We start from the raw sequence: 27,097 nt of genomic DNA on the forward strand, positions 1-27,097 counted from the left end.
AAAATATTGATAAAAATGATTTCGTTTCATATCTTACAAATAATCTATATAGTTGATTTAGTCATATAATTATTATAAAATATTCTTCTAAAGTCTTTATAACAACAAAATGACATAAAATTAATTTAAATAATCAACATGGTTGAGACTTAAGAGATCTAAATTGTCAAAGATTGGTGGTTGAGGCGTCAATTTTGATGTGGTTAATTTGGAAAAACCCTAGAATAATTTCTTTTCAATTCAATTGTTACAAGAAACCCCCAAATTACCCACTAAAATTCAACATAAAACCCCTTTTTATCTGCAATGTCAATCGTTAATCCGAAATTGGTTTAATGCTCTTGTCATCATTCGATTCGTTATCTTCTTTTTAGCCCTTTTTCTAACAGACGCTTCTTCAACCATACATACAGTCTTATTATTTTGGTGAAATCTTTTCAGAACTTTTCAAATGCCAGCATTTATGAAGTTCTTCGCACTCCTTAGGTCGCTTTCCTTCAAGTCTTCATCAACAATTTAAGGCCACCAAAGCCATCCATATTATGTTAGATGAACCTGATAAATGTATTCCTTCGTCATTGAGCAGTTCAAAGCGTCCCCATTTTTTTTATATTTAATGGGGTACGATTAAGGTTGCTCTACGAACAATCCGAATACGAATTTCATTGCTTTTCTGATGAAATCTGAGTTTTACTCATATCGCTGGATTCATCTCGTCTTCTTCTGCTTGGATTGATGATTTTTTCCCCACCTTGCATCGGTAAGTGTTCAATATCTTTGAGAGTAGTTTTGCTGCCAAAAACAGCAGTGTTAGGGATTGAGGAAGACTAATACATGGAGCTCTTTGTTTTGAATCTCTTTTTCTTGTTATAATCGCCCATGGTTTTCAATCGTTTTTGTGCTTCAATCCTCTTTGATTTCATGGGATTTACATTCTTTAGTTTATTGACATTGAGAATAACAATAAAAGACGAACACTGGTGTTTTTGTGAAGATTAGATAGATTAATTTTCTCCTGTGAAAGGGTGAAAAATGGATACATGGATGGTTGCAGTAGCCGCTGGTGCAGGCTATATAGCCCAACATTTTAGAAAATGTAAACAAACTGGTGAACAAATTACATCAGAATCACCATCTTTCAACAGTTCTTTTAACGACAAACCCAATTCCCCAAAATACCCTCCCGAAAGACCCAATTCCCCAAAATGGCCCTTCCGCAGGTCAACAAAGAAACAAGATGATTCCAAAGTAAAAAGTAAAGTTTCTCAAGGTGTTTCTACTACAGAAGCGACTTCTACTAGTGTAAATGGTGTAATTTCAGGCAATTGTGAGGGTAATAGTGTCTTTTCATCATCAACCACGTTCCCTTGTTTTGTTGGCAGTGATAATAGAGTAAGTGAAGTAAACATGGGTACTCCTAGAAATAGAATGCTATTAAGAAATAGAAGAGCCATTAAACCTTTAACCTCATTGGAAAGTTGTGTCATGGCTCAGTTACACACTCCATTTGCTTCACCTTCTTCAAAGACCACAAGACCATTTCTAGTGACTGATGGCAATAAGGTAATTAACAGGTCAAGTGGGGGTACTTTTATTGGGTCTTCAGAGATTAAACAAAATGATTCAGATGCAATGCTACATGTGTGTATTGGGATGTCTTTTGGCATATTATATTCTTTCATGGCAAATAGACGTGAGGTTGAAAAACTGAATCGGTTGTTGAAGCAAACTGAAAGTTTAGTTCAAGATCTTGAAGAAGAGATTGAGATGAAAGATTCGTTAGTCATGCAAGAACTTACAATTGATGATCATAAATCTCAAAGAACAGATAATGGATATAATAATTTGGAGGAATTAACAGATAGTAATAACAAAGAATCTGTTATACAGAAGAAAAAGGATGAATCTTTTGGTGAAATTGAAGCAGAGCTTGAAGCTGAACTTGAAATGCTTGAATTGAATATGACTTCTTCAACCTTAGAAAGAAGGATTAGTGATTTTTTTGAGGTAACCACTTCACATACCTAAACATATTGCATATGCACATTTTCAATTTAGCCCTATTTTTTTTACATTTTAAAAGTATGATGTTTTAATGGGAAAGGATTTAATACAGAAAGTATAAAGCTATACTTTTACATTTCCTTAAAATGTCTTAATGCAGAAAGAATGATTTAATACAAAAAGAAGGATTAGTGACCTTTTTGGGTGTTTCTTTTTGACTTAGAGAAAGTTAGGGTTTCACAATCAAGTCTTCAACTTTTTACAACTTCGCTTTTATTTACCTTTCCTTTTGATTTTTTCAAGTGCATCATTTTTCAAATATTTGTGAAATATCATTAATCCAGACACCACTAATCTTTGTTTGTTCTTTCATATTTTAGTGTTGATGATGTTTCTTGTATTAATTTTTTTTATTTGTATTAAATTTAAATAAACTTTTTTGCAGGTTGATCCAGATTTTGAGCCAGATGTGGCCCAAGGTGAGTTAAGGGCTGACATGGTGATGGATAACAGGAATGAAGATGAAAGTGGAAGCAGAAGCACCACTGGAAGTCCTCCATGTGCAAACTATGCAGTTTCACCTAGAGAATTAAGCTTAAGATTACATGAACTCCTTCAATGGCAGCTTGAAGAACGTATCAGAGAATTAGAAGCAGAAATCGAAAGCAAAAACACCCAAAATCACAAATCTTGGAAAGATTTGTCAAGCAGTGATGAAAACCCTAACCCTGACACTGTTGATGTTGATGTTGATGTTGATGATGAGCCTGTTGTTTTGAATTTATCGGGTGAGGCTTTAGATGCTTATAATGAAGCTTGTAATGAGTTTGCAAAGTTTGATGATGATTCAGATGAAGAAGAAGAAGAAGAAGATGAAGATGTTGGAACACCCATCATCAATGGAGGTTCACAAGATGATGATGATGAGGATGAAATGGAGAAGCTTTTAATAAAACATATTGTGGAGAAAGCAAGACAAGGGTCTCCTATGGTTTTAAATGCACAAAGGGCCTTGTTTTCTGAATAAAACTTGGAACTTATAATTTTGTTTGTATTCAAATTGTTATATATAGAGAGAGGTTAATGATAGCATATTCTTTTTGACATGGACTATTTGTGAGCTTTCGAACTATAGTTTTTTTTTTTTTTTTTTGGCATTGATTAGTAGATAGATATCCATTGTAAGACTAGTTTTTTCTTTAAAACAAAGGGTTATACGAATAGGTAACCAATTTTGCCATATGTTTAGGACTCATTGTTCTTAATGCAATTCGTTGGCACTATATGTATATGGTAAGTTAATAGTGATGCAATTCGTTGACATCAACCTTCGGTGGCACTATATGCAAGTAGAGATCATTTACTTCTAATATCTTACCACAAGAAACAATATGTATAGAAATATGTTACAGAAACCACACATCCTTATATAAGAGACTCCTTGTGTTTTCTATTGTTACGTATAAAACATTCACTTATATTTAACATCATATTTAAACTTTTAAATATGCTTTAATAATTTTATAACTATCTCATTTGAAAAAAATATATATTATAATAAATAGTTTTTGATATTTTTTTTTTGTTAATTGACATTTTGATTTAGATCTTATATTTTAACTTTTAAACTATTTAGAAAAATAGGTTTTAAAATATATTTTCTAAGTTTATTTGGAATTTTAATTTATAATACTTAACATCCTATTTAAATTAACAAACTTAATGTATTAGATTAACAATTATAATATGGGTTTCAAATTAATAAATTAAGTAAATTAAATTTATATTTTGAATTTAAAATCATATTTAAATTAACAAATTAAATATATTGTTATTATTGAAAATTATATTATTATTGAAATTTATATTATTATTGAAATTTAAAAATTAATATTGAAATTAATTTAGTAATGTAACATACACGTTAATAACCTTATCGATTATCGTGTTTTGTAAAGCTTATTAGCTTAAAATGAATATTATTATATGTTTTTGAGTGTTGAGTTCTAACAAGATAGTTTTATGAAGAATTGAAGTAAAACTATGCTTAAAATCATTCGGGAAGTATTGGAAGTCTTATGAGATTCCAATCAAAAGTCAACTATTGAAATTAACGAAAATATAAAGTTGGAAATAAATAAAAATAATGTTATTGAAAGTCGTATATTATCTCGTTAGAAACATTTAGGCGAAAGCCTCATCGAAATCCGAGTTATAACGAAGAAGTTATGACAAATCGAAGATCCGCGACAAAACCGGCAAAACACAATTTAGCGTAAAAAGTGAGTTTTCGATAAACTACTTTTTAGATTTAGTGATCTAAATGAAAGTCGTAGTATTCGTTAAACCGAGAATTTTCATAAAAAGAACGTAAAAATCTGACTTCGTATGAGGAAATTATGATTTTTCTAAGTTTCGGTATTGCAGTATACAACTAAAAACTCGAAATAAAGATCGAGTGATTTTTAGCCGACACAACCTAAATGAGAATCGAAGGTCTCGTCAATAGTAGTACAACGGTAAAAAGACAGACGAAAACAGACGTCGGATGAAGAAGTTATGAATTTTTAACGTTCGGGGCACAAAAACCGAGAATTTTCTCATGTGCATGGTCCGGGTTCGGCCACGTCACCCTCGCATGCGAGCCTGCCCCGTGTCCAAGCTGCTGAGTTACCCGATGCTCGGCCCAAGCAGGTTCCGGCGCGTGTTGCGTCCGTGGAGGCGTCCAAAGGCGACACGTGTGCAACTTCTGAGACCGACGTCTGTCCCTCCCCCTCGCATCCGAAGCCTCCGCGTGTCCTTCTTATCCCTTCGGCCGAGAACCCTCGCAGGGTATAAAAGGAGGTGCGAGATTACCCGGTTCCTTCACCATTTTTAGCCCACTTTCTCATACTTTTCACACTTTTCACCTCCACAAACCTCCTTACAACCCCCCGAAGCCCCGGTATCATATCCAACACCCGAAGAACATCCCGAGGCACCAGAAGTCCGCAAGAAAAGAGTCTTTCAGTTTCTAAACCCGACCCTCGTAAAGCCCGGTTTTCAACAATAAAGCCTTTTTCTAGCAACAAAGTGCTGCCCAAATTACTATTTTAACCTCCGGTTATTTCACGGTGAGTTCAAATTATAGGAACAGTTGTATGTTATGTGTTATATGTGCAATATGCTTTCCCGTGTTATTATGATAATGAGCTATATCGTTGACCACGAAGTGAATGACTAAGCATCACTTGGGTATTGGTATGTAGCCTTTGACCATGAAGTGAATGAGTAAGCATCACTTTGGCACTGGCAGAATGCTGGATAGGGCTGAAAGCCTGTAAATTCTAGCAAAATGTTAATTCAGAAATCGTTTATTTTCTGTGCCACTTGGGCTGAAGTCTTATTGATGTATATCAAGTTGAAATTGTTGTATCTCATTGATTGTAAATCTTTGAATCAGATCATTTGTTGATATGGAAAGCTTGTCACATGATTCATATATGTCTTTGTTGTTCTTTGTTCCTCTTTGCTTCTATCATATTGGTATATATATGGCATAACGTTATATTGTATCTATTTTTAAACTCACTAAGCGTTACCGTTTATCTCTCTCAGTGTTTAACTATTGCAGGTAATAATGATCCAGTATAGACACATACTGTTGGAAGATTTAGAATAGTTAATAATATTACTTTTGTTTTTAGTGATCGTGTATGTATAAAATTATAATTTTCTGGATAGTTATGGAATATACTAAAACTTAGTCGGTTTGTATCGAGTCTTTTGTAATTAAACTATCAATGTAAAATATTGTTTATGCATATACATGTAGCATGTTTTGGAGTAATATGATGTAGTTTTAGAGAGGGTTTCTCTCAATTAAAGGATTTAATCAAATACATATGAAGATTTCTTAAAGGTTGAGGAATGATGCATGATTCATTTTTGTTCACATCTATACCTTTATCTTCATCTCATAGTACTTTTCATTTAATCTTTATGTTTGTTAAATTAATGTTCATTTGCTTGTTTATGTTTTATTCATTTATGATTGTTTATTATATTCGTTCAACATCATGATAATCATAACAGAACATAGTGATTTATAAATCAAACGAATGACAAAATTCGTTCAATACACATATCATTAATCCTTAAACAAAATGTTATTTTCTCAAATAGAGGAATCAATCTTTATGTCCATCCTATTAAACCAGAAGAACACTAATTGCTCTTCAAACACATAAATAAAGTTCGCCCCGATTGAGACCACAAGAGTCAAAGTTTTACATTGCAACTTCAATATCCATAAAAATAAACATTTGGAAAAAGAAAAGACTATCATAATAAGCTGCAAACAGCATCAGTCCACTTGAAAAAATTAAAAACTCAACCCACAGCAGACACATAAATTAAGCCCTTTTGGCAAAATCATCAGGCTCATCATTGTTCCCATAGCCTCCTTCTACCGGACCATCATTAGCACCACCACCATATCCACCACTTCCATAAGCATCACCACCACCAGCCGCCTGCTGACTCTCACCACCAAATCCCCCTCCAACATTACCCCCTCCATAGCCACCATCCCCACCAGAACCATAGCTACTACCACCATAACCACCACCGCCTCCACCGCCATATCCACCACCCCCATAGCCACCACCGCCTCCACCATAACCTCCACCTCCACCACCATATCCACCACCTCCCCGGAAACCACCACCACCTTGTGGTCTATCATTGGCATAATTCACTCTCACCATTCTACCATGCAACTCCTGCAAATTAAAAATGTTTCCTTTTCTGGTAAGTTCTCATATCAAAATTACTGATTTCTCCATTATCTTTAAAAATAAAGTAAATACTAATGAAAAGAAAAATGACAAATCTACCCTTTGATCCATTGCTTGGACTGCAGCAGAAGCAGCCTCAGTGTCGCCAAAAGTAACAAAGCCAAAACCTCTTGAACGACCAGTTTCTCTATCCATGATCACTCTAGCTGTTTCACATCATAAGAACTAATTGAGAATTTTATCACAAATATTAAAACAAAATTCAACATGCATCTTGTTATAGTTTATATTAAACATTTTTTAACCTTCATGGACTTCACCATATGGGCTAAAAGCTTCTTTCAAGCTCTGATCATCTGTAGCCCATGCCAATCCTGCAACAAGAATGACAAACATTACTATAAATACACAAAAACTTTTGAATTCAGTAGAAAAATCACATTAATTTCTTGTGTAATTTGAGATTACCTCCTACAAAGACTTTGGAACTTGACATGCATCTTATCATTTGAAAGATTGATGGAGTAGCTGCTGACATTTGAGGATTAATATGTTTACTTGCAGCAGCCTGCCTTAGTATACTACTAGCTCTGTTGAAGAAAGCCATGGTTGTATCTTGTAACCTAAAATACACACATTTCGGGGTTTAGAAAGTGAAATCCATGGTTCAATCTAACAAATATATATATTTAACGCTTGTTTCAATATCTAGTAAATAGTAAACAAACACAATCAACTGAAACAAATTGCTAGAAAACAAATCCAATAATCAATTAAGAAAAAAACACTCCTAAAGCAAAAATCTTGTTCGTGGATGTAAAATAATCCAAAGATCGCGTTTTATTAAAAAAAAAAATCAGTTTTTACCCATTTTTCTTTCTGAATCCACACGTATTTTCATTTTCGATCATATCTTATCACTAATTAAACCATTTACCGCAAGCAAATTAGACCAAAATACAAATTAGAAAATTAAACGATCAGACCTATAGCTTCACAGAACACTTGAACTTGATCAAGAAACGCTACAATAAACTCAAAAGAGGACCTTGATCGAAAATAATGGTGAACATATAAATCAGACACAAGTATGCGATGAATTAACATTCACCAAAAGCTCGATTGATCTTAACAAGGTCTCAATAATGAAAAGAAACTAGAGAAGAAGTACCTCGGGAACGCTGATCTTTCAGAGAGGGCGTTGATGAATAAAACCCTAGACGAGGGCTTTTTGGCTTATGCAGCTGATAACGAGGGTTTATGAGATTTTTTCGGTGGTATTCCTATTTATCGAGGGTTGAATCGGTATAAACCGTTGGATCGTATTCGGGGTAGCTTACGCCGTCGATTGACGTAGAAAATGTTTGCACCATAAATTTTGTACAACACCACTTATAAACTTGATATTTTTGTAGATATTAGGATTTAGGAGTATTATTTTGAGATTATAGATTTATTTTATTGAGTTGATGTTGCTTTTCCCTAAATATTAAACATATTAAGCATAAAAAATATTTTAATCTTTTGAAAACATTTTTAAAGGTTTAATTTTTGGTTTGGATTATTGGTTTATTTGAAACCTTTAACGCCTTGTTTCCGAGTTTTTTGTAAATTCATTAAAGGAAAGGGAGGGAAAATATTAACGGAATGAAAGAGAGGGGAAGGAAAATTTTATTTAATCCATGTTCCCGAGTTCGAAGGAAATGAAAGTAAAATTTTTAGTTTATGTGTTCCCGAGTTAGGAGGGAAAAGAGAAGAAAATTAAAATATTACAATTATACCCCTATTTACACATCATGTTAAGAACATGTAAACAATATGAATAAACTACAATGGAAATCAAAATCAATCAAAAACATTTAATCAAACAATCAACTAATGAAATAAACTCAAGTCAACAATGAAAACCTAGAAAATCAAAATTCCCCCTTTTACAAATGAAGTCCAATGCAACCTAATATAAAAAAACAAAAAAAAATTCTCATAAAACCTAAAGATATGACTCAATTTTTAGCTTCACTCATCATCTTTCTTAAAAAGATCTTCCTCATCCTCATTGAAGAACTAAAAATTGTCCTAGCATCGGCTTGATTACGCGACAAATATATGAAAGCATCTGTAAATTCATCGTCATCCAAACCCATCAACTCTAACTCTTTCTCGATTTCCTCACCTGTATAGTCACGAGATTTGTTCCCTTCCCTCATAACATCAACGATTTCTTTAAATGTTTGCACAATATTGTGTTCAAAAGATTCTGGTTGAGGTTCAGGTTGAGGTTCAGGTTCAGGTTCAGCTACTACTTCATTTTCATCTTGAAGTTTGCTTTCTAATTTTCTTTTTTTACTCTTCAGCTTCTTGGCTTTTGAACTCCCATCAGGTGAAACATCTGTTGCTGACACTATTTGAATGTCCTCATCATCATCTTTGTGTTCGTTCTCCAAAATTACCTCCCTTATTTGCCATTAGTTTATCCACATCAGCAATTTTTTCTATTTTAATTTCTTTGGATTTGCTTAACCGGACGTTTTTTTCTTTTGCTGTTTCCGCTTTTGATCCCGATGCTCTATCATCTGAAAATAACATCACCAACTGATTGTAGTTTGAAATTTTTTTGGTCCTGAATGCAGCTGCTTCAGGGTTTTCCTGTTTATAAACAAACCAAAAAATTAATTAGTAAAGTTAATGGTAAAAAAGTTATATAAAACAATAAATCAAACGTAAAACCAACACGTACTTTAATTAATTGTTCCTATACTTCCTCCTCTGCTTCAATGTGTTTTGTTTGAGAATTCCATGAGAACCCACTCAACGAAGTACCCCGATACATATCATACCATTTACTAAAATTACCTTTTAAAGTTTTCATTCTGTTTTTAAGTTGATGTTTTGTAATAGACTTGTTAAACTCTTTACTCAACCCTGCAATCATGTTCGCATATGCTTGCAAAGTGAATGTGTAACATCCCAAATTTCGGGTCCAAAAATTTCATTTTTAATTAATTGATTTATAAACTTTCATAAGAAAACATATTCATAAAACTAATATCTCATGTCTGAAAACCAAACCATAAATGTAACAATGTCAGAGTACAATCCCAAGAATCTCGTAATGCGGAAATCCAACGTGTGTGTATGATGTGCAGCTACCGCGCCAGCTCCTTCCCCTTCGCTGAAGAGGTACCTGAAACAAAACTGAAAATTGTAAGCATGAAGCTTAGTGAGTTCCCCCATCGTACCGCATACCATACAATCACATAACATGCATATATTGTCAGGCATATCTGGGTGCCCGACCTACCCCTTCGGTCCTCTCGACCGGATACTGCCTAGCATACCTGGGTGCTAGCCTCTCCTTCGGTCCTCTCGACCAGATACTGCCTAGCATATCTGGGTGCTGACCTCCCCTTCGGTCCTCTCGACCGGATACTGCCTAGCATATCTAGGTGCTGGCCTCCCCTTCGGTCCTCTCGACCGGATACTGGGGACTATTTCACCCCTCTACTACTACCACATAACATGTAGCACATAATCATATTCTATCTAGCATGATTGGGTATGACTACCCCCTTCGGCCCTATCGACCAGAAATCTTGGGGACTATCTCCCCTACTGCTACTAGCATACAACATCATATCATACTAGCACATAACATATCAGGTAGTAGCAAACCTATATGAATATCACAAAGACAATCATCTAACATACGACTCCTACTGGTGGGCCGACATTGGTGCCTTAGACCCACTTCTACTGGAAGGCAACTCACCTCGTAAGGCTGACTGATGAAAAGCTGATCGGCAGATGTCTGACTGCTGCTCCGGTGATCCTCCGGCTATAAATCCATAAAACACTTAATCAGAACTGATAACTACTCTTAGGGTAAAATGACTATTTTACCCCTAACCAAGTCAAAGTCAAAGTCAACTTCCAGTTGACCTGACTCGTCGAGTTGGGCCGCCAACTCGTCGAGTCCCTATCCTTTCATTTGTCCTTCTTCACGCTGCTACTCGTCGAGTTTAGCAATGACTCGACAAGTTCTCCTTCTAAAACAACCTCGAATGAACCTTCATCCGACTCGCCGAGTTGTATGAACAACTCGTCGAGTTCATCCCCATCCTATGAACAAGTCCTGCCCTTGACTCGCCGAGTTGTATGAACAACTCGTCGAGTTCATCTTCGAAAGTTGGGAGATTGCCTTGGACTCACTGAGTCTGCTCATACACTCGCCGAGTCCCATGATTTCCAGGTCTATGGCTAAGTCCAATGCGTTGGGTCACTCCCTCGGACCCCTCTAAGACCACTCTAACACTCACTGGGTTCCTTCGAACCATAACAAATAAGGGAAGTCAGGCCATGGACTCGCCGAGTCCCAAGAACGACTCGCCGAGTCGAGAATGACCAAGTCTCATTTCTCGATTTCTGATGTACAACACTTGACCAAAAGATAGATCTAGGCTTCTAAGATCGATCTAGCACGTAAAGTTACAAACTTTACGTGCATGCATGGGACTATGAGCTCAAATGGCCCTAAATGAGACTCTTAAGATGCATGGGGCTCTCTAAGGCTCCAAAATCAGTCCCTTTTCTGCCTTATAACCCCTTAAAGACCTTGGATCTGAAGTCTTAGCCCCCAACCATGCTTGCACTCATGATTGGTCACCAAGAATGGCTCCTAAAAGCCCTAAATCACCCCAAAAGGGGATCTAAAACATGAAAGAGCAAGGTATCAGCTTTATACCTCTAAAGAACTGCAGTGGGTGCACAAACTCGAACTCCTCTGGCCTCCTCTTGATTCCTCAAGCCTTTCTCTTCCTTCTTATGTTCCAAAATCACCAAAAACCACCACAAAGGCCTTATATCTTAACACAAACGATTAGGGTTTCAGTAGGAGGTGTTCTGGGAGCATAAGGGACGATGGAGGCTACAAATCTCCCCCACTTATTTTAGACTTCGTCCTCGAAGTCTGCTGTTCGATCCTGAAAAAGCTCTGGGTAATGCTCCATCATCTCATCCTCCGGCTCCCACGTCCACTCCGAGCCCTTCCGGTGCTGCCATTGCACCTTCACCAGCTCGACCTTCTTGTTCCTCAGATCCTTCGACTTCCGGTCGAGGATCGCCACAGGCCGCTCAATGTAGTTCAGGCTGCCATCAACCTGTATATCCTCCAGAGGTACCACTGTCGAGTCATCCACCAAGCACTTCCGCAGCTGGGAGACATGGAAAGTGCTATGGATCTGACTGAGTTCCGGTGGCAGATCCAACCTATACGCCACCTTGCCCACCCGGGCTATAATCCTGAAGGGTCCAATATACCTGGGGCCCAGCTTGCCCCGCTTCCTGAATCGGATGACGCCCTTCCATGGCGACACCTTTAGGAGGACCATATCCCCGACCTGGAACTCCAGGTCCGAGCGGCGCTTGTCGGCATAACTTTTCTGCCGACTCTGAGCAGTCTGAAGCCTACTCCTGACCTGCTGAATCCTCTCTGTCGTCTTGAGCACCACTTCGGTGCTCCCCATGACCCGCTGGCCCACCTCACCCTAACATATCGGGGTTCTACACTTCCTCCCGTATAACATCTCAAAGGGAGGACGATCGATACTCGCGTGGTAGCTGTTGTTGTAGGAGAACTCAGCTAATGGGAGGTGGGCATCCCAACTACCACCGAAGTCTAGCACACATGCCCACAACATATCCTCCAAAGTTTGGATAGTCCGCCCACTCTGACCGTCCGTCTGTGGGTGGAATGTTGTGCTGAAGTGCAGACGAGTACGCAACTCGTCGTGAAACTTCTTCCAGAACCTAGAAGTAAACCACACGTCTCGGTCTGAAATCACCGAAACTGGCACTCCGTGCCGAGCTACTACCTCTCAGATGTAGATGTCGGCCAACTTCTCGGCCGAAATGCTCTCCTGGATTGGTATGAAATGGGCACTCTTGGTTAACCGATAAACGATCACCCAAATCGAATCCACTCCCCGTGCAGTCCTGGGAAGCTTGGTGATGAAGTACATAGTAATATCTTCCCATTTCCACATGGGAATGTCTAACGGCTGCATCTTGCCATGCGGCCTCTGGTGCCCGGCCTTGACCTTCCTGCAGGTCAAGCACCGCTCCACGTACCATGCTACATCCCGCTTCATGCAGGGCCACCAATAGTCAAGACGAAGATCTCTATACATCTTCGTCGCTCCGGGATGGATAGAAAACCTGGATTTGTACGCCTCCTCCATCAATGTCTGGCGCACGCCTCCATGATAGGGGACCCACACCCTACGGTCAAGTGTCAATAACCCTCGGCTATCATAGTCGAAGGAGGAAACCTGACCCACTATACGCTCGCTCTTCCGATGTTTCTCCTTCATAGCCTCCTGTTGGGCCTCCCGGATCTGCTCCAACAATGGAGTCACTACTGTCACCCGCATGCAAATATCTCTGATCGGCGTTGCCTTACGGCTAAGCGCGTCGGCCACCACATTGGCCTTCTCCGGGTGGTAAAGGATCTCGCAGTCGTAATCCTTCACCACATCTAACCACCGACGCTGGCTCATATTCAGATTCAGTTGATCCATGAGGTATCTCAGACTCTTATGGTCCTTGTAAATGGTACATCGAACCCCATAGAGGTAGTGTCGCCAAATCTTGAGGGCGAAGACGACCGCCCCCAACTCCAAATCGTGTGTCAGGTAGTTCGCCTCATGGGGCTTCAACTGCCTCGAGGCGTAGGCGATGACATGCCCTCTCTGCATTAGTACTGCGCCCATGCCCGAAAAAGACGCGTCGTAGTATACTACAAAATCCTCCACGCCCTCTGGCAGGGCTAAGATCGGCGCCTCGCACAATCTCTGTCTCAATGTCTCGAACGTTGCCTGCTGCTCAGGCCCCCAACGAAAGACTACGACCTTCTTTGTTAGCCGAGTCAAGGGTACGACTATCTTGGAGAAATCATGGATGAATCTCCGATAATAGCCGGCTAATCCCAGGAAACTCCGAATCTCAGATGGAGACTTCGGAACCTCCCATCTCATCACGGCCTCCACCTTGGCCGGGTCGACCAGAATACCGTTCTGGTTGACAAGGTGCCCAAGAAACTGCACCTCGCGCAACCAGAAATCACACTTGGAGAACTTGGCGTACAAGCTCTCCCTCCTCAGAGTATCCAAAACCTCTCGCATATGCTCCTCATGCTGCTCTTGCGTCTTGGAGTATACCAGGATATCATTAATAAAAACTATCGCAGACCGATCCAGCATCGGTCTGCACACGCGGTTCATGAGGTCCATGAACGGGTCAGGAGCATTGGTGAGCCCGAAAGGCGTCACCACGAACTCATAGTGACCATAACGCGTCCGAAAGGCAGTCTTCTGTACATCCTCCTCTCTGACCCTCATCTGATGATAACCTGAACGCAAATCAATCTTGGAGAACCGAGATGCTCCCTGTAGCTGGTCAAAGAGGTCATCGATCCTCAGGAGTGGGTAACGGTTCTTCACCGTTACCTTATTCAGCTCCCGATAATCTATACACATCCGATGCGACCCGTCCTTCTTTTTTACAAACAGAATCGGGGCTCCCCAAGGCGAACTGCTCGGTCTAATGAATTCCTAGTCTAACAGCTCCTACAGCTGTGTAGACAACTCCTGCATCTCAGGAGGAGCCAACTGATACGGTGCCTTGGCTATCGGAGCCGCACCAGGGACTAGGTCGATCCTGAACTCCACCTGCCTCTCCGGAGGTATCCCGGGCAACTCCTCGGGGAATACATCCGCAAACTCTCGCACTACTAGCACATCACCCACCTTCGCCCCTCCCGCCTCCCGAGTATCCATAACATAGGCGACGTATCCTGCGCAACCCTGCTGAAGGTAGCGCCTAGCCCTCGCTGCCGAACATAAATTTGGTCCTGGCTGTGGCCTCTCGCCCTGAATCACCAGCTCTCCCCCACCTGGGGTCCTGATCCGAACCAACTGCTTCGCGTAGTCAATCACTGCCCCATTGGGGCTTAGCCAATCCATACCAATAATAACCTTGTTCCCCCTCAACGGTATGGGAACCAAATCCACTAGATAACGTTCTTCGAACAACCTCAAAACACAATCCCGGAAGACCTCTGATGCTCGCACAGACCGGTCGTCCGCAATCTCGACCTCTAGAGGGCAATCCAACATCCTCGAGGACTCAGGAAACTTCTTGCTAAGCGCAAGAGAAACAAACGATCGGGTAGCGCCCGAATCAAACAACACCCGAACTGGGATACCGGTCACATGGAACGATCCTAAACATATATATACAGAGCATATATCAATATCATAAGCATCATATGAATAAATCAGGGAGAAAGAATCATACCCGTCACCACATCAGGTGCGGCGCGTGCCTCCTCGGTAGTCAACTGGAAGGCCCAACTCCTCACCACTGGAGCCTCTGACTTGCCCTGCCGGCCATCCGTAATCCGCAGGGTCGCTAGAGCTGGCGCCTTCACTGGCGCTGCTGCTGTCAACTGGGGGCAATTGGCCTTCTTATGGCCCCTCTGGTTGCAGTGGAAACACAGCAACTCGGATGTCTGAATAGTGGGTGCAGGGGCGGTACAATCCTTGCTGAAATGCCCCAACTTGCCGCACTTATAGCAGCCCGACGATCCCAACCTGCACGCTCCCTCATGCGACTTGCCGCATTTCCTGCAGCGGCCTCGGCCCTGCTGGCCTTTTGGCCCAGCGTCTGATCCCTTGGGCTTCTTCCCCGAAGCCCCAATCACCTGTCCCTCTTCGGCCTTCCTCTTCCGGACGTGCTCCAGGTCAATCTCCCTCTCCCTTGCCCTGGAAATCATGGAATCCAGGGTAGGGGAAGCTGAAAAACTGACATGCTCCCGAATGTCGGCTCACATCATGTCATGGTAGCGGGTCCTCCTCATATCCTCGTCTCCCGCATACTGGGGCACCATTAACTCCCTCTCCCGGAACTTGGCGGTGATCTCTGCCACTGTCTCAGTCGTCTATCTCATATCCAGGAACTCCCGGGCGAGCTGTTGGAGCTCCACCGCATGCGCGAACTCAGCTCTGAACCGGGTCACGAAATCCGGCCACGTCATAGCCTCAATAGCCGAGGCTCCAAGAGAGTCACCAACCGACTCCCACCAATCCCCGGCCCTGTCCCTCAAGCATCCTGTCGCATATCGAACCTTCGACCCCTCGGGGCAGAAGCTAGTCAACTGTGCAGACTCAATGTCTGCAATCCATCTTCTGGCAACAATGGGGTCCTTTGCCCCATGGAAATCTGGCGCACCACTGCCCCTGAAGTCCTTAAAGGACAGCGTGCGTGATCCTGACTGGCTGGCCGCAATGTCACTCCTGAACGACCTGAGTCGACCCTCCATCAACTCAATGATCCCTTCCTTGATCGACCCGAAAATCACCGGGGTCGACTCAAGGATACCTCTCGTGATCTCGGAAGCAATGAACTTGCGTAGTCCCTCATCAACTGGCTCGGTACCTGCCCCCGTACCTGATCCTGAACCGGATCCTGATCCTGAACCAGATCCTGATCCTGAACCTCCTCCTCCATGACGTGTGATCATTACCATTCTGAAACATAACACATAACTGTCAGAATCATGTATAAACCTCTAGAGGTTCCATGCACTCAACAAGTTTCCTGGCTCCATCTCGGCCCTTCTCGATCCGAGTACGTATCCTTTGATTTTAGTAGTACGGGCCCATACTACCTTCCACATCTATCCGTACTTTCCCCGAGGATTGCTTCGACTTCACTAAGTCCCTTTCACTGCTACTAACACTGCTCTCAGCACCACTCTCATCCCAGGCTTGCCCTAGGGTAATCACCCACCCAAACTCAGTCCTCAGCTACTGAAGGTATCCTCATAATGCCAATTAGCCCCTACCTGAATACCATCACATGTGACGAGACTTAGATAATCCGTCGAGTAAAGGGCTCGTCCCTACAACGGTTAGACTCAAACAAGAGTTGCGCAATAGGGCCAAATCCAGCACTCTGAGATTATTCAACCCTGATCACATGTGACTTAACGTATTCACCTAATGGCTAACTCCCATCACTCCGAGTCCCGCAAAGCACAAAGCAAGTAGCATTCGGACGAAGTAAACCTACCACATAATCCAATCATACTGCTTTATCCTCTACTCAGGAATCTATAATAGCATGCAATTCATAAGTCTCATACACATATAATAGGCACATAAGGCGTCCTCCTATATCCTTAGTCCTAATCTAGCATGCAGTTCTAATAAGCACATCATAACATAACTTGTATGGGTATTTTGGGGTACTTACTTGAGCTCGGCCGGTTACGCACATCACACACCTTGTTCTTTCTCAAAACTCTTTGACTTAGATTTTAGAAAACCATTTTCTTTGTAAAAAAAATCTTTTAAATCCCTCGTTTTGAGTCCAGACACTCCCGAGGGTGTGTCCGAATCCCTCAAACCAGGGCTCTGATACCAACTTGTAACATCCCAAATTTCGGGTCAAAAAATTTCATTTTTAATTAATTGATTTATAAAACTTTCATAAGAAAACATAGTGAAGACATATCATTTCATAAAACTAATATCTCATGTCTGAAAACCAAACCATAAATGTAACAATGTCAGAGTACAATCCAGAGAACCTCGTAAGGCTGACTGCTGAAAAGCTGATCAGCAGATGTCTAACTGCTGCTCCGGTGATCCTCCGGCTATAAATCCATAAAACACTTAATCAGACACTGATAACTACTCTTAGGGTAAAATGACTATTTTACCCCTGACCAAGTCAAAGTCAAAGTCAACTTCCAGTTGACCTGACTCGCCGAGTTGGGCCGCCAACTCGTCGAGTCCCTATCCTTTCATTTGTCCTTCTTCACGCTGCTACTCGTCGAGTTTAGCAACGACTCGACGAGTTCTCCTTCTAAAACAACCTCAAATGAACCTTCATCCGACTCGCTGAGTTGTATGAACAACTCGTCGAGTTCATCCCCATCCTATGAACAAGTCCTGCCCTTGACTCGCCGAGTTGTATGAACAACTCGTCGAGTTCATCTTCGAAAGTTGGGAGATTGCCTTGGACTCGCCGAGTCTGCTCATACACTCGCCGAGTCCCATGATTTCCAGGTCTATGGCTAAGTCCAATGCGTTGGGTCACTCCCTCGGACCCCTCTAAGACCACTCTAACACTCACTGGGTTCCTTCAAACCATAACAGAAAAGGGAAGTCAAGCCATGGACTCGTCGAGTCCCAAGAACGACTCGTCGAGTCGAGAATGACCAAGTCTCATTTCTCGATTTCTGATGTACAACACTTGACCAAAAGATAGATCTAGGCTTCTAAGATCGATCTAGCACGTAAAGTTACAAACTTTACGTGCATGCATGGGACTATGAGCTCAAATGGCCCTAAATGAGACTCTTAAGATGCATAGGGCTCTCTAAAGCTCCAAAATCAGTCCCTTTCTGCCTTATAACCCCTTAAAGACCTTGGATCTGAAGTCTTAGCCCCCAACCATGCTTGCACTCATGATTGGTCACCAAGAATGGCTCCTAAAAGCCCTAAATCACCCCAAAAGGGGATCTAAAACATGAAAGAGCAAGGTATCAGCTTTATACCTCTAAAGAACTGCAGTGGGTGCACAAACTCGAACTCCTCTTGCCTCTTCTTGATTCCTCAAGCCTTTCTCTTCCTTCTTATGTTCCAAAAGCACTAAAAACCACCACAAAGGCCTTATATCTTAACACAAACGATTAGGGTTTCAGTAGGAGGTGTTCTGGGAGCATAAGGGACGATGGAGGCTGCATTAGGACGTTTAAATAGGGTGCAATCCCTCAAATTTAGGGTTTTGTCCAAACAGCGCCTACTCGTCGAGTCGGTTCGCCGACTCGTTGAGTAGGTCACTAAACCCGCTTGTCCAAAGTCGATTCTACTCGACGAGTTGGTCCTTCAACTCGCCGATTCCCAGGCCAAAATGTTATAATTACTTGAATGAAAATACATACCAGGAACCGGGTGCTACAGAATGTACCATTCATCCAATTACCTATATCATCTTCCTTTACAAGAGCTTCAACTAGAACATTATCCATATGATCTGTCCATGTCAAATTTTCTTTTTTCACAACACTTCCATTCGCTGCCCTTTTGTTCATGATTGCTCTGTACATACAAAGATAACATAACCAGAAATACATTGTTAAAAATTGTACAAATATTTATAAAAAAGATAGGGCTCATAATTTAAATAACACCATCAAAAAAATAAATTGCAAATGTCACTACAAAATTAAACTAAATTAACAGAATGAACTAAAACTGATAAATTGTTGATCTACTATAAAACTAATTAGACATATCTATTTCATTGTTTGGTTTCAAAAAGTAATCATTCCACATTTGAGTTGTAATAGCGTTCCTCAATTCCTCAGCCCCATCACTACGCACACGTCCGTTGTTAACATCATGTCTCACTTGTTGTGGTTGTTCATCCAACACCTCTTGTAAGACTTCATGTTCAAGTTTTTTATCACGATCTTCGTCTAGTAAAAAATTATGTAAGATACAACATGCCACAAAAATGTCTGATTGTGTGTCGCACGAGTAAAAAGGTTCTTGTGTACTTCTAACGATTGGGAACCTTCTTTTTAAAACACCAAATGCCCGTTCTATTGCGTTACATAAAGAAGCATGTCGAAGATTGAACAACTCTCTTGCATTCACTGGGGGTGAGCAGAATACTCTTTCAAATGATACCTGACACCTCTATATGGTGTCATTAGTTCAATGGTATGAGGCAAAACAGCGTCTACCAAACAATATCGGCCTATAAATAACATGTAATTAGTTTTCTAATAAAAGACTACACACAAAATTAAATTAGTTAACCAAAATTACCCCTAGGAATTAGTAGCTTATCATCTCTTTTAAGTGCATCTTTCACTATCCTTGAGTCTGAGGCAGTGCCCTCCCACCCAGTTAAAACGTACGTAAACTTCAAATCAAATGGACATGCGGGTAAGACATTTATGGTAGGGTAACCCTTGCGACCACGATATCTAGGGGCATCTCTATTGGGTACTTTTACATGAACATGTGTCCCGTCAATTGCCCCTACACAATTCTTGAAGTAGGGATAAAATCTCTTTTTCTCTTGAATTTTTTCGGGACCACATCACCTTTAGGTTGTTGAATGTAGTAACTTTTTAGTGCTACAACCGCGCGAAGAAATCTATGGAAGCACCTACTTGTTGTAGATTTAGCACGCCCATAAATGAAGGAGACCATTGTATTTCTCATATCGTTACCTACGATGTGTAGAAACCTTGCAACATGTTCTTCAACAGACATGCGTTGCGTAGGTCGCAGTGCACCATCACGTCGTAAGATAGTACACAACTTTCTCAAAGCTTGTTCACTCACACGAATAAGCTCACGACATTTCCCACCTTTAATAAGTTTGTGTAATAGTCGTTCTCGTTCAAGTTGACGCTTTAATAGTTCTTCCTTACTAAGTAAATTATGGTTATTTTTTTTCAAAAGTCTACGTTGTATTACAATGGCCATGAACATCAGAGTAACCACTAGCCTTCGTCTTTTTTCCCCATCATCATCTTGGCTGGTCATGACACTTTCCTAATACTAAAAATTCATTTGATCAAGAAAAAGAAAAAAAAAATCTCATTAGCTATGTGAATTTGAACTCGAAGTCAGCTCATATGCTATCTCTTGGACCACTTTGAAGTTTAAAACTATGCATAAAGGTTATTGATCTTACTCTACTTTTACTGCTGCAGAACAGATGGAATAACCCATAATGATCTTGCCAAAGAACTTGGCATTAAAAACAACAACATATACAATATATTAAGGAATCTTGAGACTCGTGGGTTAATTGTGAGGCAATCAACAATAGTAAGGAAGAAAGAAGTTGGCAATGAAGGGGAACACAAAGCAGGTTCAATAGTAAACACCAATATGTTCCACTTATATCGTTATGCAAAGCATTTGGGAAGCTTACAAAGACTTGAAATTACGAAAGAGGACGATGCAGACAGAGGAGTTGTTATAGAAGATGGTGATTCTGAAGAACACATCAAAGAGGATGTACACATAAAAGACTATGCATCTGATATGAAAGCTATATGTGGTAGACTTGAAAAAGCCGATGGCAAGGTTACCATCATAACATAAATTGTAATATATAACCTAGCAACATTAGTCTTTGTCTTTCAGGCCAACAAAACATCTATAACCTCTCATGTTCAAGTAATTTTTGTATATACTCATAAGTTGTATAGCTCATCATAACATAAATTGTACATCTGTTATAAAAGGATTATACAAATCCCATAGTGTTATTCGGGTGTTTAGATGTTATGTGATTCATGAATCAACAAAAACAACAAAAAGAAGATGACAGGAAGCATCGAACACAGTGAAGTCACATGCAGTTTTTTATAATCTTTTCATATTCAATGGTTTCATGCATACAGAAGATGATTAGATGGAGGAAATGAGCAAGAAGATTGTACAGGGATATGGAAGATATACCTGATCAGGGGGACGAATTGAATTGCAGGGTTGACTTGAACAGGAACGGACGAATGAGAATTCTATAGGGAGGTATTGATTATGTGGCTATGTGATTTTATAAATAGGGTTGAGGGTATTATGGCCCGTAATATATTCAGTGTACGTATCCTTCCAGTTTTCTTCCCGAATCCGCCCAAATTGGGAGGAAAATTTGGAAGGAAAATGGGGCTTCAAAATCCTTCACCTCCCCTCACTTTCCTTCCATAATTTAAACTCGGGAACAAGGTTTTCCGTCCATATCCCTCACATCACCTCCAAATCCTCCCGTTTCCGTCCTTAAGTACAACTGGGGAACAAGCTGTAAGAGTTGACATAAGTAGCGATTATTATGTTTTTAAGTTCAACTTTCTTTTGATATATATATATATATATATATATATATATATATATATATATTATTTTGAGATTACATATTTATTTTATTGAGTTGATGTTGCTTTTCCCTTTATATTAAACATATTAAGCATAAAAGATATTTTAATCTTTTGAAAATATTTTTAAAGGTTTAATTTTAAGTTTGGATAGTCCGTTTATTTGAAACGTTTAAGAGTTGAAATAAGTAGCGATTATTAGGTTTTTAGGTTCAACCTTCGTATTTTGATATATATTAAGATTGGAAGACATTAGATGGTGTTTGTTTTTAAAAGGTAAAATGTATGTATGAACCAAATGAGAAACACTAATCAATGATCGTATACCGGCTAATATGGATGAACCATCTAATTATAAGAAAGCAATGACAACACTGAAGCTAATAAATGGAAGGAGATTATGGAAAGTGAGATTCAATCAATGTACGATAACCAAGTTTGGAATTTGGATGATCATACGCATGACATTAAAAACGTTTGGTGCAAGTGGATCTTCAAGAAGAAGACTGATATGGATGTGAATGAGCACACATTTAAATTAAGGTTGGTTGCGAATGGTTACACTCAGATTCAAGGCATTGACTATGATAAAAAACAACATTTTGATAGAAGATTAATTAGGATACATAATCTTAATCAAAGTTATAGTATACGTGACAAGGATTTCATACATATACATAACTATGAAATCCGGCTTCGTATGAAGAAGTTATACTTCTTCGAAGTTTCACGATTAAATCGACACGGCTACGCGCATCGTAAAAAGTGAATTTTAGATAGGTTGCGTATAGCCTAACCAATCCAAATGAAAGTCGTAGTAAGCATAAAACTGAGAGCGTGCAAATAGAGAACATCCAAATCTGACTTCGTATGAAGAAGTTATGATTTTTCAAAGTTTCAACGCAGCAGTGCGGGCACAGAAATCAAAATTCAAATCGGTTGATTGTTGGGCAAAACAATCTAAATGAGAGTTGAAGATCTCGTGATTAGGAGTCTGTTGATATAAAAACAGTCAAGAACGGAGTCCGTATGAAGAAGTTATGAATTTCGCACAAACTTTAACAGTCTAAACCGGTCTAAATATGAATTTTAGTTAGAGTGAGAATTAGCGGTTGAGACCTTAATGAAAGTTGTAGAGATCTTAGATAGGATTATGGGGATATAAATAACATCAAAAACGGAACTCGTATATAAAAGTTTTGGCCATCCAAAGATCAGCGAATGGTTACACTCAGATTCAAGGCATTGACTATGATAAAAAACAACATTTTGATAGAAGATTAATTAGGATACATAATCTTAATCAAAGTTATAGTATACGTGACAAGGATTTCATACATATACATAACTATGAAATCCGGCTTCGTATGAAGAAGTTATACTTCTTCGAAGTTTCACGATTAAATCGACACGGCTACGCGCATCGTAAAAAGTGAATTTTAGATAGGTTGCGTATAGCCTAACCAATCCAAATGAAAGTCGTAGTAAGCATAAAACTGAGAGCGTGCAAATAGAGAACATCCAAATCTGACTTCGTATGAAGAAGTTATGATTTTTCAAAGTTTCAACGCAGCAGTGCGGGCACAGAAATCAAAATTCAAATCGGTTGATTGTTGGGCAAAACAATCTAAATGAGAGTTGAAGATCTCGTGATTAGGAGTCTGTTAATATAAAAACAGTCAAGAACGGAGTCCGTATGAAGAAGTTATGAATTTCGCACAAACTTTAACAGTCTAAACCGGTCTAAATATGAATTTTAGTTAGAGTGAGAATTAGCGGTTGAGACCTTAATGAAAGTTGTAGAGATCTTAGATAGGATTATGGGGATATAAATAACATCAAAAACGGAACTCGTATATAAAAGTTTTGGCCATCCAAAGATCAACGAAAAATTTGTAACTACGTAAATTTTCAATTTTTTTTTTCATTTTTAAAACACATGAAACTCATATACTATACTTCATAAAAATCACAAGTGTCTCGAATGTCAACAATCCACAAATGTAAATCAAAATCCCAGAATCATAAAATAATCTCTCGCCAGTGTGTAGTAGTGTACAATCATGCCGGTGCCTTCCTGCGATCATCGGAACTACCTGAAACACATAACACGGTAAGCACAAAGCTTAGTGAGTTCCCCAAAAATACCACATACAACACATTAGCCACTCGAGGCTATACTCTGTAAGACATTCTGATCAATGTGTCTCAGTGGGACCCTCCAGTCCCGCGGCTCGTTGGACCCTCTGGTCTGGTCTGGTTGGGACCTTCCGGTCCCATGATTCGTTGGACCCTCCGGTCCGGTCTGGTTGGGACCTTCCGGTCCCATGATTCGTTGGACCCTCCGATCTGGTCTGGTTGGGACCTTCCGATCCCATGATTCGTTGGACCCTCCGGTCCCATGATTTGATGGCCCCTCCGGTCCGGTCTGGTTGGGACCCGCCAGTCCCATGGATCGTTGGACCTTCCGGTCCGGTCATAATCTAGCATATATCACACAGACAACTGCATAACTCAAGTAAGCACATAAAGACCTTCCGACCACACATAAATATCACTCTAGGTATAGTATAGAGAGAAGACTCACCTCGTAAACTAGCAAGTAACAATCACGTACTCGGAAATCTCGAACTAGCCTCCGCCTAACACATTAGATAAGCGTTTCTAATCAATACCCCACTCTTATTCAAATACTCCAAAAGTTTCTCTAACTGTCTTTCTACCTCTTGGAACGGGTAAAAGACTATTTTACCCCTCCACGGTCTCCATTACTTTTGTTGGTCAAACCCTAAAGTCAACAGAAGTCAACTCGAGTCAACAGACCTAGTTTGACCTGACTCGCCGAGTACACTCATGTGACTCGTCGAGTCCAGTCGCTATCCAGAGGTTCTTGCGACGGTCCAGCCCGTCGAGTTAACCCCTAACTCGACGAGTAACAGCATTGACAGCTCTTCGGGACAAACCCTAACCGACTCGTCGAGTCTGCTCCTGCACTCGGCGAGTCCATTCAGACTCTCTCCTAAATTAGACAATTTTAAGGCAGAAGACTTCTCCAAACTCTAGATCTACACTCTCAGGGCTCATTTATCACGTAAAGTCACAGGCTTTACGTTCATGCATGGCACTTTGGGCATGAAATGCCAAGAACATGTTCTCATATGGGTTTTTCACTCAAGTGTTCCACTAAGGCTGAATAAAGCATGGATCTTTGGATGCTGGGGACCTCACAAGGTCCAAATCTAAAGTCCATACCTCCATATTAACTCACAATCCTCAAAGTCCCAATAATATATATAAAAAGCCCTAATCTCCAAAAACTTGAGATATACTCAACAAATGAGAAAGGTACGAACTTTATACCTTTAACAGGAGCCCTTGGACGAATAACAACAAATCTAACAGCCTCCTCTTGCTCCTTGCTCGAAAACCTCCTCCTTTCTTCCAAAGATACACCAAAATGCTCAATGTTAGCTCACCCTCTCTCTCTCTCTCTCTTAAAGCTTAAAAGGGTGATTAGGGTTTTTCTCAGGGAAGTGTAGCCGCAAATGAGGCTATAAGTGCCTTTAAATAGGCCCCAAACCCGGGGATTTAGGGTTTCTACCCACAGTGCCTACTAGGCAAGTCGACTCTCGGACTCGTCGAGTAGATCATTAAACCCACGTGGCCACACCCGCCTCTACTCGGCGAGTTGTAGCACCAACTCGTCGAGTAGATCAATAATCCTCAAAAATAAATAAGTGAAATCATATACCTCGAAATCCAGATGTTACAATTCTCCCTCACTAGAATCAAACTTCACCCTCGAAGTCATGCTCCGCAAATAATTCTGGATGATGCTCCCGCATCTCTAACTCCGGCTCCCAAGTCAAATTGGACCCTCTCCGATGCTGCCACTGGACCTGAACCAGGGGCACTTCCTTGTTCCTCAGAACCTTCACCTTTCTATCCAAAATCGCAATCGACCTCTCAGTATAATTCAGGCTTGCATCTACCTGAATGTCCTCCAGTGGTACCACTGCCGTCTCATCGGCTACATACTTCCTCAACTGGGACACGTGGAAGGTGTTATGGATCTGACTCAAGTCCTCATGTAGCTCCAACTGGTATGCTACTCTACCCACTCTGGCGGTCACTTTGAAAGGACCGATGTACCGGGGTCCCAGCTTACCTCGCTTCCTGAATCGGATCACCCCCTTCCATGGGGATACCTTCAGGAGTACAAAGTCTCCGACCTGAAACTCTAGCTCGGATCGTCGCCTGTCCGCATAACTCTTCTGGCGACTCTGTGCCGTCAGTAACCTCTGTTTGACCTGCTGAATCTGCTCGGTCGTCTTCAACACTATCTTCGTGCTACCCATCACCCTCTTCCCCACTTCTCCCCAACAAATGGGAGTCTGACACCTCCTCCCATACAGGAGCTCAAAGGGAGGCATACCAATACTCGAATGATGGCTGTTGTTGTAAGAAAACTCAGCCAAAGGCAAGTAAGTGTCCCAACTTCCTCCAAAGTCCATGACACATGCACGCAACATATCCTCGAGCGTCTGAATCGTCCGCTCACTTTCCCCGTCTGTTTGCGGATGGTATGCGGTACTGAAGTGCAATCGGGTACCCAACTCCTCATGGAACTTCTTCCAGAATCTGGAAGTAAAACGCACGTCTCGATCTGACACGATAGAGATCGGCACCCCATGCTGTGCTACCACCTCTCTCACATAGATCTCAGCCAATTTCTCCACAGAAGAGCTCTCACTAATAGCAAAGAAGTGAGCACTCTTTGTCAATCGGTCCACAATCACCCGAATTGCATCGACTCCACGTGCAGTCCTCGACAACTTCGTGATAAAGTCCATCGAGATCTGCTCCCACTTCCACTAGGGAATCTCGAGAGGCTGCAATGGACTATGTGGAAGCTGGTGCTCTGCTTTGACCTGACGGCAGGTCAAGCACCTCTCAACCACCCAGGCAACATCCCGCCTTCATACAGGGCCACCAGTAATCCCTCTTCAGGTCCAAGTACATCTTAGTAACCTCGGGATGGATCGAGAATCTCGATCTATGCGCCTCCTCCAACAGTATATGCCGAGCCCCGCCCGTATAGGGCACCCAAATCCGCCCTCGGAAAGTCATAAGTCCTCGGCTATCCGTCACAAACTTGGACACCTGCCCAATCACCCGCTCCCTCTTGTGGATCTTTGGTTTCACGGCCTCCACCTGGGCCTCTCGAATGGTATCCAAGATCGGAGTCATCACTGTCATAATCATATACACATCTCAGATCGGTGCACTCTCTGCTCTACGGATCAGGGCGTCGGCTACCACATTAGCCTTGCCCGGATGATACAGA

At 40.9% G+C, this 27,097-nt stretch overlaps 3 protein-coding genes across 3 annotated transcripts; 1 reads left to right on the top strand and 2 right to left on the bottom strand.

Annotated features, from left to right (window-relative positions):
* The first annotated feature begins 310 nt into the window (after positions 1-310).
* LOC145108256 (uncharacterized) lies at positions 311-3,136 on the top strand. The gene is made up of 2 exons (XM_079045278.1): positions 311-2,007; positions 2,450-3,136. Exons 1-2 carry the CDS (start codon positions 1,033-1,035, stop codon positions 3,029-3,031), a joined length of 1,557 nt encoding a protein of 518 aa, XP_078901404.1. The 5' UTR covers positions 311-1,032; the 3' UTR covers positions 3,032-3,136.
* A 3,113-nt stretch (positions 3,137-6,249) lies between these two features.
* On the bottom strand, positions 6,250-8,078 carry LOC145108257 (glycine-rich RNA-binding protein 4, mitochondrial-like). The gene is made up of 5 exons (XM_079045279.1): positions 7,954-8,078; positions 7,251-7,405; positions 7,088-7,156; positions 6,882-6,988; positions 6,250-6,767 (listed from the first exon to the last, which is right to left on the bottom strand). Exons 2-5 carry the CDS (start codon positions 7,387-7,389, stop codon positions 6,399-6,401), a joined length of 684 nt encoding a protein of 227 aa, XP_078901405.1. The 5' UTR covers positions 7,390-7,405; positions 7,954-8,078; the 3' UTR covers positions 6,250-6,398.
* Positions 8,079-8,785: 707 nt separating this feature from the next.
* Positions 8,786-9,714, bottom strand: LOC145105865 (uncharacterized). The gene is made up of 3 exons (XM_079042946.1): positions 9,541-9,714; positions 9,233-9,428; positions 8,786-9,183 (listed from the first exon to the last, which is right to left on the bottom strand). The coding sequence occupies exons 1-3, from the start codon at positions 9,712-9,714 to the stop codon at positions 8,786-8,788; spliced, it is 768 nt and encodes a 255-aa protein (XP_078899072.1).
* Positions 9,715-27,097: the final 17,383 nt, after the last annotated feature.

Source organism: Lactuca virosa, chromosome 4 (genome assembly GCF_052849685.1).
Source record: "Lactuca virosa cultivar CGN04683 chromosome 4, Lactuca_virosa_CGN04683_v6, whole genome shotgun sequence".
Lineage (NCBI taxonomy): Eukaryota > Viridiplantae > Streptophyta > Magnoliopsida > Asterales > Asteraceae > Lactuca > Lactuca virosa.